The 13,562-nt window shown below is 43.0% G+C and overlaps 1 protein-coding gene across 1 annotated transcript; it reads left to right on the top strand.

The window, feature by feature from the left end:
- The first annotated feature begins 2,881 nt into the window (after positions 1-2,881).
- On the top strand, positions 2,882-13,169 carry LOC139537993 (uromodulin-like 1). The gene is made up of 17 exons (XM_071339922.1): positions 2,882-3,026; positions 3,473-3,715; positions 4,024-4,188; positions 4,344-4,453; positions 4,566-4,752; positions 6,638-6,778; positions 6,881-7,276; positions 7,547-7,804; positions 8,607-8,719; positions 8,945-9,164; positions 9,362-9,499; positions 9,647-10,230; positions 10,561-10,721; positions 10,959-11,195; positions 11,377-11,536; positions 12,230-12,314; positions 12,498-13,169. Exons 1-17 carry the CDS (start codon positions 2,951-2,953, stop codon positions 12,683-12,685), a joined length of 3,462 nt encoding a protein of 1,153 aa, XP_071196023.1. The 5' UTR covers positions 2,882-2,950; the 3' UTR covers positions 12,686-13,169.
- Positions 13,170-13,562: the final 393 nt, after the last annotated feature.

The following is a 13,562-nucleotide window of genomic DNA, read 5'->3' as shown; positions in this document are numbered from 1 at the left end:
TCCTTCAACAAGTGTATTGATGAGTTTTATTCAAGGAACTAAGACTTGTTTTAGTATAGAAATGTCGTGAGGTGCTGGAAAAACCTTGATAGTGATGCTTGAATATTTATTTTGGAAAAGGTTGATTTGTGATATTAATAATTTTACAAATAATTAAGTCATTTATTAATTAATTCATTCCTAATTCACTGTAAGTCATTCATTTAATAATTCATTGTGTTTTTACTATACAATTGACAGCACCTAAGGCAAGCTAACAATGACTAGCATTAGCATTCAGTGGGGCGAATAAATATGTGCAACCTTGAGCAAGTGCACGGCCATTTAATGACATTCATGGGAGAAACGTGGGCGGACGTGGAAGGAGATGTATTGCAACTGACGTCAAAGGCGTGCACTGGAATTTCAAGATGTGTCCTGGTATGTGGGTGGACATGTGTGGTAGTTTCTGGGGATTTTACTGAACTATTTCCGGACATATTGTATACATGTCCGTGCATGTCTGCGCACAAAAGTGGTCCGTTATTTGAGATTTACGGGACGTGTGCAGGGCCAAACACTGCTGGACAAGTGCACACAAACATTTCCAGAAACTATACCCTTTCGGACTTGTGCACTGGAGCGTACGGCCTGTAAATGTGCCTTTCATGCAGTGATATGCCCCAGTGCCTCAGAGTATCATAATTGATTCAGTCATATTCCTGAGGCTAGGTTTATTTGCTTAATATGTTTAATAGTTAATTTTCACACCGCATTAGAATTAGTTGTGATGAGTGAACCTTTAAAATTCCAGAGGTTATAGAGATCTTTTTATGGAAGGATGGAGCATGTATTTTGTTTTACAGTCTTTGAGGGAAAAGTGACACAATTTCTAAAGTAACTACTTTTCCTAGAGAGCTTAGTTATCAAATCAAATCAAATTAGCATTATAACCAGCAGAAGATATTAATATTTCATGAATAGCTGCTACTCTCTGTTTATCATATATGCATAGTCACTTTAACTATACATTCATGTACATACTACCACAATTGGGCCGACCAACCAGTGCTCCCGCACATTGGCTAACCGGGCTATCTGCATTGTGTCCCACCCACCACCCGCCAACCCCTCTTTTACGCTACTGCTACTCTCTGTTCATCATATATGCATAGTCACTTTAACCATATCTACATGTACATACTACCTCAATCAGCCTGACTAACCGGTGTCTGTATGTAGCCTCGCTACTTTTATAGCCTCGCTACTGTATATAGCCTGTCTTTTTACTGTTGTTTTATTTCTTTATCTACCTATTGTTCACCTAATACCTTTTTTACACTTTTGTTTAGAGCGTGTAAGTAAGCACTTCACTGTAAGGTCTACACCTGTTGTATTCGGCGCACGTGACAAATAAACTTTGATTTGATTTGAGTCTGTTGCCCTAGGCAAGACTAGTGAAACACTAGGTAGCACAGTATTTTAGTGACTGCATTTTTACATCACCTCTCCTGATTCACCAACCTGCCTGCCTGCCGGAGGCAGTGGGTAAGGAGATTAGTGAGAGGATGAGAGCAAACACTGCCATGGTTACTTGAGTGGAAACCAATTCACATGGGACAGTCACTGCTGCTCTCTTTTCATAGCCACCATCTCTTCCCCTCTAGCATCACAAACATGTTGTTTGTCATGGCAGGTCATAACATATACTATATATACAAAAGTATGTGGACAACCCTTCAAATTAGTGGATTCGCACAGCCATGCAATCTCCATAGACAAACATTAGCAGTAAAATGGCCTTACTGAAGAGCTCAGCATTGTCTGTCCTCGGTTACAACACTCCCTCCGAGTTCCAAACCTCATAAAATGGGTTTCCGTGGCCGAGCAGCCACACACAAGCCTAAGATCACAATGTGTAATGCCAAGTGTCGGCTGGAGTGGCGTAAAGCTCGCCACCACTGGACTCTGGAGCAGTGGAAACACGTTCTCTGGAGTAATGAATCACGCTTCACCATCTGGCAGTCCGACTGACGAATTTGGGGTTGGCAGATGCCAGGAGAACACTACCTGCCCGAACGCATAGTGCCAACTGTAAAGTTTGGTGGAGGAGGAATAATGGTCTGCGGCTGTTTTTCATGGTTCTGACTCGGCCCCTTAGTTCCAGTAAAGGGAAATCTTGATTATGTGCTTCCAACTTTGTGACAACAGTTTGGGGAAGGCCCTTTCCTGTTTCAGCATGACAATGCCTCTGTGCACAAAGCGAGGTCCATACAGAAATGGTTTGTCGAGATCAGTGTGGAAGAACTTGACTGGCCTGCAAAGAGCCCTGACCTCAACCCCATCGGACACCTTTGGGATGAATTGGAACGCCGACTTTGAGCCAGGCCTAATCGCCCAACATCAGTGCCCGACCTCACTAATGCTCTTGTGCGTGAATGGAAGCATGTCCCCCTAGTGGAAAGCCTTCCCAGAAGAGTGGAGGCTGTTATAGCAGCAAAGGGGGGACCAGCTCCATATTAATGCCCATGATTTTGGAATGAGATATTCGACGAGCAGGTGTCCACATACTTTTGTTCATGTAGTGTATGTGCAAAGCCTTATGTTTGTCCCAGCCACGCATAACTGGTTGGGATGATAAGCACACACTCAACAGTTAGGGATGAACAGTACTTTTAAATACAGGAAACATACAGGATCAAAGGAACAAACAAAGGGATCAATTGGATTCCAGAAATGTCACTTCAACCAAATGTGAATGGATACACTGTCTCCAAATAGCTGTATGCACTCTCCATCTAGATATTGCCATGCAGTATGTTACACTGGGGACTGTGGGAGCAAGGGTGGAGGATATCAGGGGGTGTGGACAACGAGGGAAAAGAAACTCAGAACCGTTACCAAAAGCTCAGCTCTGAAAATGGTAGTGCAGCATGGTCCTTGAATACGTGGCGTATTTCATTTATTCAAGATGAGTTGGATGTTCTCTCTCAGTCTGGCCGTGGCTCTTCTGGACCTCTGTAGGGGACACAGCACTTTGTTTAAAGGTAGGACAATAAGTTATGACACAATCCATAATATGATCATGTGTATGCTTCACTGTTTATTGCCATGTTCCATGATATCTTTGTTAATATGTTTTATTTGTACAGGTTGAGACAGGTGGCTTATATCTGCTAATCAGTTTTGATTCCGTTTCTAAAACCAGGTGCCACCATAAAATGTTGCATACTGTATGTGCGTTTATAGTGTGGGCACTCCTTGGCCCTATATGAATGCTGGCTGTTGTGGAAATTATAACCTTTTGTTATGTGTTTGTGTTCATATATCCTGTTATTTATGCAACATTGATCTGCAAATACTTATTTTCCAATATTATGTATTTGTAGCTGTTGTTTGGAATTCCCTTCCCAATTGTCTTACATTCTGCAATCATAAAGAACAACATTGTCTCCATTAGATACTATATAACATAAGTATTTCTTTATTTCAGGATATGACCTGTCTATGTCCAGCTACCACCTGTGTACTGGACATGAGAGCACGGTGGTGAGTAAAGTGTGGTCCTATAAGACCTCTTACAGGGACCGGAGGTCGTGTGGCGGATGGCTACCCTGGAAGACGTGTGTGGTCACTCTTTACAAAACAGCCTATTGGACTGAGTACATGAATGTTACCGAGGAGGTTATGAGGTGCTGTGACGGCTATGAACAAGTGGGCAGCTACTGTGCTTTACGTGAGTGTTCCAGCTTATATTTTAGGACTTGTTCATCATGAAAACAAAGTATATTTAGGAGCACACAGAAGTATCTATGTGTAAAGAACATATTTAACATTTTTCTAATTTTCACAATTTACATCAGCACCCTGCCCTACAACAATCAGGACCTGTTGTCACGGAGAACCCTTTTTATGAAGTATCTAATAAAGATCAATAGATGGGGCTGTCGACCAAGAATGCAGTTCGTAGTTTGCTATTTACAGTGCTCTTAGTAAACATTTGATATGACACCCTCTCTATTTCTGTTTCTCTCATTGATTAAGCTATGAACAGAAGTGGAGAGTTCACTGCCAAGCCAGGCTCCTGCCCCAAGGGTGTAGTGGACGCACCCAGGAATACAGGGTGTGAATGGGACTCAGACTGTCCAGGGTGGCAAAAGTGCTGCCAGAGAGAGGGCCTCTCTTTTTGCACCAACCCTCAACATACAGGTGAGTACAGATCCCAGATCAACGTTATTGTTGAAGTGATTCAAGATATATGTTTCAATTGTATAATAACTGCAATTGTGTAAACATCACGGCACATAAAATCATATTGCAAACCGTTCATTATCATATTGCAAATTCATTATTATTTCACTCAGGCAATAGAGGCTATTGCTTCAACGTCACTGTGACCGTGAAGACAGATTACCAGCAGCTGATATCCATGGACGGGGGAATCATGAACCACACAAGGCTTTTGCACTCTGTGGTAGGCTACTGTATCTCTCTCTATGTTCTTCTCATGATGGTCTATTATAGACCCTACATTTCTCACTGTGTGTTCCCAGTATAGGCCTTGACCATTCTGTATTGGCTTATAGGTGACCGGAGCCCTGGACTCCTCTGACGTCTCTGTATACTACATCAGCTCCTGGCCTATAGGGCCATTCAGAACCGCTTCATCTATGCTGATTGGTTCCCCTGAAACTCTGTCCTTGTCTAACACGACCACAAAACTGCACCTTCTTCTCAAACACATTGAAGAAGTCACCTCTGTGTCAGTTGAAGGTAAGAGGATACAGTACTGCACTGTGAGGTGTAAATACACAGGCTTTTGTAGTGTGTAACATCCAGGGCCATAAATATCTCTAGATAATGTAAGTGAGCACCATATACAGTATTTCTGGTAACATCTGTCTGTCGACTTTATTGGGTTTTCTGGTGGCTATGATTATGTAGTCTGTGTTGGAGTTATACTCGTGTTACTGAGAACACTGTGCTGACTCAGTAACACCACGGTGTCCCACTCTGCTTCCATTTCCCCTTCACACTCATCTGTGACATGTTTCCTCTGGAAATTAAAAAAATGTATCATTGACACACACTCAGAAAAACACACACCACACCAGTGCAAACACACAATCATACACTCACAAAAACACATACAGATGTGCACACAAGCACACATACTCACACACATGAACACACACATGAACACGCACACGCACAATCATGCACGCACGCACACACATTCATTCAAGGGAATATATTATATATCCTGTAGATATACACAGTGTCTACATAAACTCGGCAAAAAAAGAAACGTCCCTTTTTCAGGACCCTGTCTTTCAAAGATAATTCGTAAAAATCCAAAGAACTTCACAGATCTTAATTGTAAAGGGTTTAAACACTGTTTCCCATGCTTGTTCAATGAACCATAAACAATTAATGAACATGCACCTGTGGAACGGTCGTTAAGACACTAACAGCTTACAGACGGTAGGCAATTAAGGTCACAGTTATGAAAACTTAGAACACTAAAGAGGCCTTTCTACTGACTCTGAAAAACACCAAAAGAAAGATGCCCAATGAACATGCACCTGTGGAACGGTCGTTAAGACACTAACAGCTTACAGACGGTAGGCAATTAAGGTCACAGTTATGAAAACTTAGGACACTAAAGAGGCCTTTCTACTGACTCTGAAAAACACCAAAAGAAAGATGCCCAGGGTCCCTGCTCATCTGCGTGAATGTGCCTTAGGCATGCCGCAAGGAGACATCAGGACTGCAGATGTGGTCAGGGCAATAAATTACAGGGAGACAGGATGGACAGCTGATCGTCCTCACAGTGGCAGACCACGTGTAACAACACCTGCACAGGATCGGTACATCCGAACATCACACCGGCGGGACACGTCAGGATGGCAACAACAACTGCCCGAGTTACACCAGGAACGCACAATCCCTCCATCAGTGCTCAGACTGTCCGCAATATGCTGAGAGAGGCTGGACTGAGGGCTTGTAGGCCTGTTGTAAGGCAGGTCCTCACCAGACATCACCGGCAATAACGTTGCCTATGGGCACAAACCCACCATCGCTGGACCAGCCAGGACTGACAAAAAGTGCTCTTCACTGACGAGTCGCGGTTTTGTCTCACCAGGGGGGATGGTCGGATTCGCGTTTATCGTCGAAGGAATGAGCGTTACACCAATGCCTGTACTCTGGAGCGGGATCGATTGGTCTGGGGCGGTGTGTCACAGCATCATCGGAATGAGCTTGTTGTCATTGCAGGCAATCTCAACACTGTGCGTTACAGGGAAGATATCCTCCTCCCTCATATGTTACCCTTCCTGCAGGCTCATCCTGACATGACCCTCCAGCATGACAATGCCACCAGCCATACTGCTCGTTCTGTGCGTGATTTCCTGCAAGACAGGAATGTCAGTGTTCTGCCATGGCCTGCGAAGAGCCCGGATCTCAATCCCTTTGAGCACGTCTGGGACCTGTTGGATTGGAGGGTATGGGCTAGGGCCATTCCCCCCAAAAATGTCTGGGAACGTGTCTGGGAATATTTACACGTGTTAAGTTTGCTGAAAATAAACGCAGTTGACAGTGAGAGGACGTTTCTTTTTTTGCTGAGTTTATAACACACATTATGCTGCTGTCCTTTCAGATATAGATGAGTGTACCTATGCCGCTCTCAGCAGCTGCTCACGTCAGGCAGACTGTGCCAACACAGAGGGCTCCTACAGCTGCACCTGCCGTCCTGGATTCACTGATCTGAACCCCAACAACACAGGGGTAGACTGCCAAGGTAAGAACAGAGAGTGGTGTATACTAACTCTGGGTTATATTAAATTAATGTAAAAATTAAAATGTTTCACTCAAACTCTCAACCTATTTGTTCTCCTTTCAGCTGCTGACCTTGTGACCTCAGCCCTGCCCAGTAATGCCACTCTTATGTTTTGGTGGGCCAATGCAACAGAGTTGCCACCCAACAGCACCAGCTATCAGTCCTGGAACTCCAGCTTTATTGATAACCCAGCAGCCGTAGCTACAACCACAGACAGGGGCATGATGCTGAGCTCCACCCATATACCTGTTACCACACATGACCTAGCTATAGCCAGCTCCAACGGGTCTGAGACCAGTACAGCTCTCACATCCTGGAGTAGTCCCACCTCACTGCAGCATACCACTAACACCAACACTCCTACCCTGCCCCTCTCCACCTCTATGCCCCAAACCAGCATGGGACCTACTGTGGAGGACATGTACCTGAGTGTATCCTCACTATCACCATCCACATGCCGTATGTAAATCAATAACACTCTCTTTATACAGTGTATAACAGTGACATTTTTTTTCTCCAATATCAGTTTCCCCCAATGACTCCCCTGCTGTTTCTCGAAGCCCTTGAGGCTGTTTGGATAATATTTTCCAAAGTGCTCCACTTTAATCTAATTGTTTTAAGAAATTGAACACTTAACAAAATCACAACTAATTTCAAAGCAGCTCAGATGCTGTAATATTTCATAGAAGGTGAGATTGACTACTGATTCCCTTCTCCCCTCTCCCTCAGACCCAACCCCCACCACCAACTTGCAGGCCTCAAACGTTACTGGCTTCTCTTTCTGCCTGTCCTGGACTGGCCAATCCCAGAGCGGGCTCAGCTTCCTCGTGGTGTTGAAGGAGGGGTCAGAGGTCAAGGGACACTGGGAGACAAAGCTGTCAGTCTGGGAGGTGACAGGGCTGCAACCTGGGGTTCTCTACAACGTCACTGTCACTCCTTGTGCCTGTGGGAGCCATTGGGCTAGCCTGCTGCTGCTGGTTAAGACTGGTTAGTACCATGTGCAGGATGTTCGACAGATCAACTAACTGTAATGTGCGCACACTTTAATTGTTACAAGGGTTGTGTTCTCCTAACTGATGCTGTGCACTTTATTCATTACACACTGGCACAGCAAAACTCTTTCACATTATGCTGACTCCTATAGCAGATATTAAACTTTTCTAAAGTGGTGGAAAAACTACCCAAATGTCATACTTGAGTAAAAGTAAAGATACCTTAATAGAAAATGACTCAAGTAAAAGTGAAAGTCCCCCAGTAAAATACTAATTGAGTAAGAGTCTAAAGTTATTTGGTTTTAAATATACTTAAGTATCAAAAGTACATGTAATTGCTAAAACATACATAAGTATCAAAAGTAAAAGTATACATTTTTTCAAATTCCTTATATTAAGCAAACCAGATGGCACCATTGTCTTGTTTTTTTATTTACGGATAGCCAGCGGCACACTCCAACACTCAGACAGTCCGCCAGATCGTAGGCAGTAGGGATGATCAGGGATGCTCTCTTGATAGGTCTGTGAATTGGACCTTTTTCCTGTCCTGCTAAGCATTCAAAATGTAATGGGTACTTTTGGGTGTCAGGGAAACTATATCGAGTAAAAAGTACATAATTTTCTTTTGGAATGTAGTGAAGCAAAAATAAAAGTAGTAAAAAATATTAATTGTAAAGTACAGATACCCCAAAAAACTACTTAAGTAGTGCTTTAAAGTATTTTTACTTAAGTATTTTACACCATTGCTTTTCTAGTTACCGCAGTGCATTGACTGGATGAGTGTATCCCTTCCACAGCTGCACAGACACTTCGAGCAACAGTTCGCCTGACCAACGTGCAGTTCACTGATGCCTTGCTGTACCCCACTAGCCAGGAGTATCAGAATCTCAGTCGTAGTATTGAGGAAGAGGTACAAGGCTATCGCACAACGGATGCTTTGATAAATGTTTTTTTAATGTTGTCATTGTCCTCGCTAATAGTAGAAACATGGAATACATTAATGATGTAATAAAGACACCTACACATGTTTTGTAGTTCCTACATGTTGTTGTTGTAGTTCATACATGTTGTAATTGTGTAGTTTCTATCAAACAACACTGACACAAACACCCTGTCTCCGCTAACTGTCTCATAGATCCTCCAGTCTCTCCCTCCTGATATCCTGGCCCTGATGAACTCAGGAGATGTGAGGGTTCAGATCAGAGGCCTGACTCCTGGCAGTGTAGTAGTGAACTTCATCCTCATCTTCACACCCAGTCAGTCCCAGGACATCCTGAAGGTGTCCTCTGCTCTGATGCAGGCCCTACAGAACAGCTCCATATACACTGTTGACAGCAACAACACCCGTATAGATGGTAACACTGTCTTAACCTTTTACATTTGTAAGAATACTTTGATTTTGATAAAAGGAATGTGCACAAGATAATGTGCCAGGTGTAGGTAAAATATGAAAGAAGCTAACTCTCTGTGAGTATTAGATGGAGGGCACATTTTGTGATACCAATCTGCATCAACTGTTTTTCAATGCCAGTTCTGTTTTTGTCTCTAACAGATGATGATGAGTGCAGTACAGGGGACATGGACTGCTCCCCATGGGCCCAGTGCACTAACACCTGGGGCTCCTACAGCTGTCTCTGTCTGGATGGATTCACTGACTCCAACCCCTCCAGGCCAGGACGGGGCTGTTCAGGTAGACAATAGAGAATCCTTTCTTTCACTTTCTTTCACTTTAGTTTGATAGTCTTAATTCATTTGGAGATACTAGAGTACTTCAGGCTTCATTGCCTAATCAGTTCACTACAGTACAACCTGTAATTTTCATGTTTTTGCCCTGCAGCACCTTTGACCACAACCATACCTACAATGCCCATCACGACACCTGTCCAGACGACCACAGCTCCAGCTACGATCACAACCACAACCACAACCAACACTCTGGTTACAACCAACAATACAGTTTCAACCACTAAAACCTACAATACAACCTCAATCACATCCAACAATAAAACTACAACTACAATCAACACACCAGTTCCAACCAACAATGCCGTTAGAATCAACAACACTGTTTCAACCGCTACTCCAATCCTAATCACAACCATGACCCCAGTTCCAACCACAACCACCACTGATGTTCCTACAGCAATGACCACCACTGTGACCAGCGGTCTCATCACAATGAGTCTGCAGCCTAAGACTCCTACTTCTCCGGCTATTCTGGTTTCTTATACGAGGGGCATCTCTGTGGAGTGCAGGGCCAGCTATATCATTGTGACAGTTGCGAGGGACTTCCTGGAGGCGAGGCACATTGGGGACTCTTCCCTCTACCTGGGGAGACAGGAGTGTGGAGTGAACGAAGCGAACAGCAGCCATGTCCAGCTGACGGTGGCTTGGGACCAGTGTAACACACAGCTCTTATATGTGAGTCAGTACATTTGTGAGTCAGTGGGTAGAGGATGCTAACTATTGCCCCTTTGTGTCACAACGAGCATAGTCTCTGGTGTGTTTTGGGTAAATAAAAGGCTATTCTACAATGTACAGTACATAACAGACCTGGGTTTTACAGGTTTAAATGTCCTTATTTAGTCAAAACATGCAACAACAACAAAAATATGCAAAACAACATGCAGCCTGTGAACATGGTCTCTTGTAGGTGCAGATGTTTGATGACCAAACTAGATTGAACTGTCCTCATGGTCTGTTAGAAAGTAAAATAACTTTCCCATACCCCTGTTAACTTTTGTATTTCAGAATAGCACTCATTACACTGCTCAGACGACTCTGTTCAATTCCATGGATCTCCAGAGCCTGCCCGACAGCAAAACGAGAGTTCCTACAGTACGGCTGGAGGTCCCCATCATGTGTACCTTTGGGAGGACCATCCTCATCTCTGCGGGTTATGGCCCCACAGGGTACGCTGTGCCAGGCGCCATGGTGACTTTATCTACCGTCACTATGGTCACCACCATTTTACACCCACAAATCACTGCTCAGCTAGACTGAAACGGATTACACATAACTCTACTCAATAAAGGCTTGAAATGTCTCTCTGATTGACATACAGTATATAGTAATGCAGTATCTATGAACTATGACATATTCAGCATGCTGTTACAAAATATCTTATTCATGACATATTTTGTTGACAGGTATGACATGATCAAAGATGTCGTCATGGGCTCAGGGACTTTCCATGTGACGGTTCAGCTCCTGAATGGAATGTCCCCTCTCCCTCAGAACTACAGCCTGTCTCCCGAGGAGGACGTTGTGGTCGAGGTCAGCGTCAACTCCACAGTTGACCAGATCAAAGTGGTCATCAACAAGTGCTGGGCCACCCAGAGCAGCAACCCTTTGGAACCAACAATTTACTTGTTCCTGGAAAACAGGTCTGTTCTACAATTTATTTTTATGTTCCCCTATCATAGTTAGTTTAGATGCTAGGTTTCCATTAAGTGGCATGGAATAGAACAGAATAGAATGGAAATGTTCCTGAAGATTCAGATGTTTAGGTACTTTCTAAGCTTTCTGCCAGTAATCTATCTCTCTCTGTCTCTCTTTTCTCATCAGCTGTCCCCTCCCCAACACATACACCACAGTCTTGGAGAACGGCAACTCCAGCAAGTCTCGCCTGTCCCTTCGCGTCTTCTCCTACGTCAACCTCAATGTCATCTACCTGCACTGCCAGATTCATATCTGTATTGAGACTGGCTCAGCCACCTGCCAGCCTGTGAGTATCTGTCCATCTCTATTCATACTGTACTACTCAAGTATAGATGTCTAGATTTACTGTTCAACTGGGAATTGGGGAAGTCCTGGCGGGTTGAATATAAGGGTTATACCAAAATTAGGGTTAGAGTTAGGCTTACTGCTGTGAGTACAATGTATTACTATTCTAAGGTTAGGGGTTTGGATTAATACTTTATCCTACTCTTTTTTGAACCCGAATGGTGCTGGAGCTCAGCTCTGCATGACTCTCCCTTTAACCCAAGGTGCTGGAGCTCGGCTCTACCTGGCTCTCCCTTTAACCTTTATTTAACTAGGCAAATCAGTTAAGAACAAATTCTTATTTTCAATGATGGCCTGGGAACAGTGGGTTAACTGCCTTCTTCAGGGGCAGAATGACAGATTTTAACTTTGTCAGCTCTGGGGTTCGATCTTGCAACCTTTCGGTTGGGGATTCGAGCTCAGGGATTTGATCTTGCAACCTTTCGGTTACTAGTCCAACGCTCTAACCACTAGGCTACCTGCCACCCCTAATAGGTGCAGGAGTCCGGCTCCAGGTATTTCCAGTTTAATTTCAGCCACTGTGTTCAACCATTTTGGTATGACTACCCTAGAGGCTTTTGAAAACGTATCTACTAGGAGAAGAAGTTAAACTAGTTCAATGCTGTTCTCTTTCCATATATTTAATTTTTGTTAGGATTGTATTGAGCGGACAGAAAGATTCTCTAATCTAATCGGAACGGGAAAAGCAACCTGTGGACCATTCCTTCGATCACACAAAGGTAAATGCTCTTCTAAGTGTGACTGCATCAAAATAAGCTATACTGTGACAGCATGATGACTTGGCTACTGATAATATCCAAAATATCCAGAATGTCCTACTTATAGCCCATGACATACAGTATATGATGATGATCAGATGTACATATTGGGGAGTTAATGTATTCTGACATGTTTTCTGGCAGTGTCCGTCAAAGAGAGCTCTGTTACACTTCGTCTGGTGGACTACATCTTACTGGGAATAGGACTGTTCCTCTTCTTCGTCGGGAGTCTCTCGTCCTTGTTCTTCTGCTACAGAAAGCGAATTGGAACCTACAGCTTCAGCCTCAAACCCAAGCAAGAGAACTTTACCTATCATGTTTTTGATGCTTAGCACTGGAACGCTTTTAGGCTAGTTTTAGGGAACTTAAAGAGATATTAAAGTTGGGATTCAAGCTGCAATGTCTGTTGTGTAGTAGTCAGTGTAATGAAAGTGTCAATATAGATAGTTTAATTGAAATAAAGATATATTATTAGAAAAGTGTATCAAAGTCCACTCTTCAATTATTTCAACATTGATACATTTAAATACATACATACTGTATACAAGGCACCATTTGCCAGATTTGTAAGTCTAGTTAAGATCAGATTTGTATAGGAAATTGTATTTATAAAATATATATACTACAATCACTTTATTTTATTTTTAACAGATGCTTTTCTATAACTGAGAAAATCTACCGTTTTTAATTATGGAAATTGCATTTATTTTATCAGCATATCCTGAAGTCTTCTTTAGTCACTAGCTAACACGTCCTGGAATATCGACCTGATGAAATGTGAAATATGTTAATAAAAACCATAGAAATAAAAAGGAATGATTTGTATATTGAATCATTTGTAGCAGAGGAAGAGAGTATTTCCCCAGTCTATTTATGAGGTGAAATACAATAAGTACTTATGTTGAATTTGTGATCCAATCTTAGAAGTACTGTAATGATCCATACACTAGAGGACACTGTTGGCTCATTGCATAAAACCACTGTAAAACAAAACAACAACAAAAAACATGGCCCCTTTACATATAGGTAGGACACAGATGTGATTTCACAGTGTTATGACAACATTAATTACATATGGTTACATTCCTAAACCACCACTTCACAGTATCAAATCCCTTCAAGTTCAGTTCAAACCGCTGAGCCTTCTGCTAATGAGTGCTGATAATCCTGGTAGGTGAGTCGTTTGTGACACACGTCTTTCTCTCTCTG

Source organism: Salvelinus alpinus, chromosome 13 (genome assembly GCF_045679555.1).
Source record: "Salvelinus alpinus chromosome 13, SLU_Salpinus.1, whole genome shotgun sequence".
Lineage (NCBI taxonomy): Eukaryota > Metazoa > Chordata > Actinopteri > Salmoniformes > Salmonidae > Salvelinus > Salvelinus alpinus.
Note: the sequence above shows the minus strand (reverse complement) of the source record. Positions and strands in the feature narration are given on the sequence as shown.

What these genes read in the sequence shown, in the direction of transcription:
- LOC139537993 (XM_071339922.1), top strand. Translation starts at nt 2,951, where the DNA reads ATGAGTTGGATGTTCTCTCTCAGTCTGGCCGTGGCTCTTCTGGACCTC. An exon ending in CACCTCTGTGTCAGTTGAAG is followed by an intron (nt 4,753 to 6,637) that starts GTAAGAGGATAC and finishes CTGTCCTTTCAG; the next exon opens with ATATAGATGAGTGTACCTAT. An exon ending in GCGGGTTATGGCCCCACAGG is followed by an intron (nt 10,722 to 10,958) that starts GTACGCTGTGCC and finishes TTTTGTTGACAG; the next exon opens with GTATGACATGATCAAAGATG.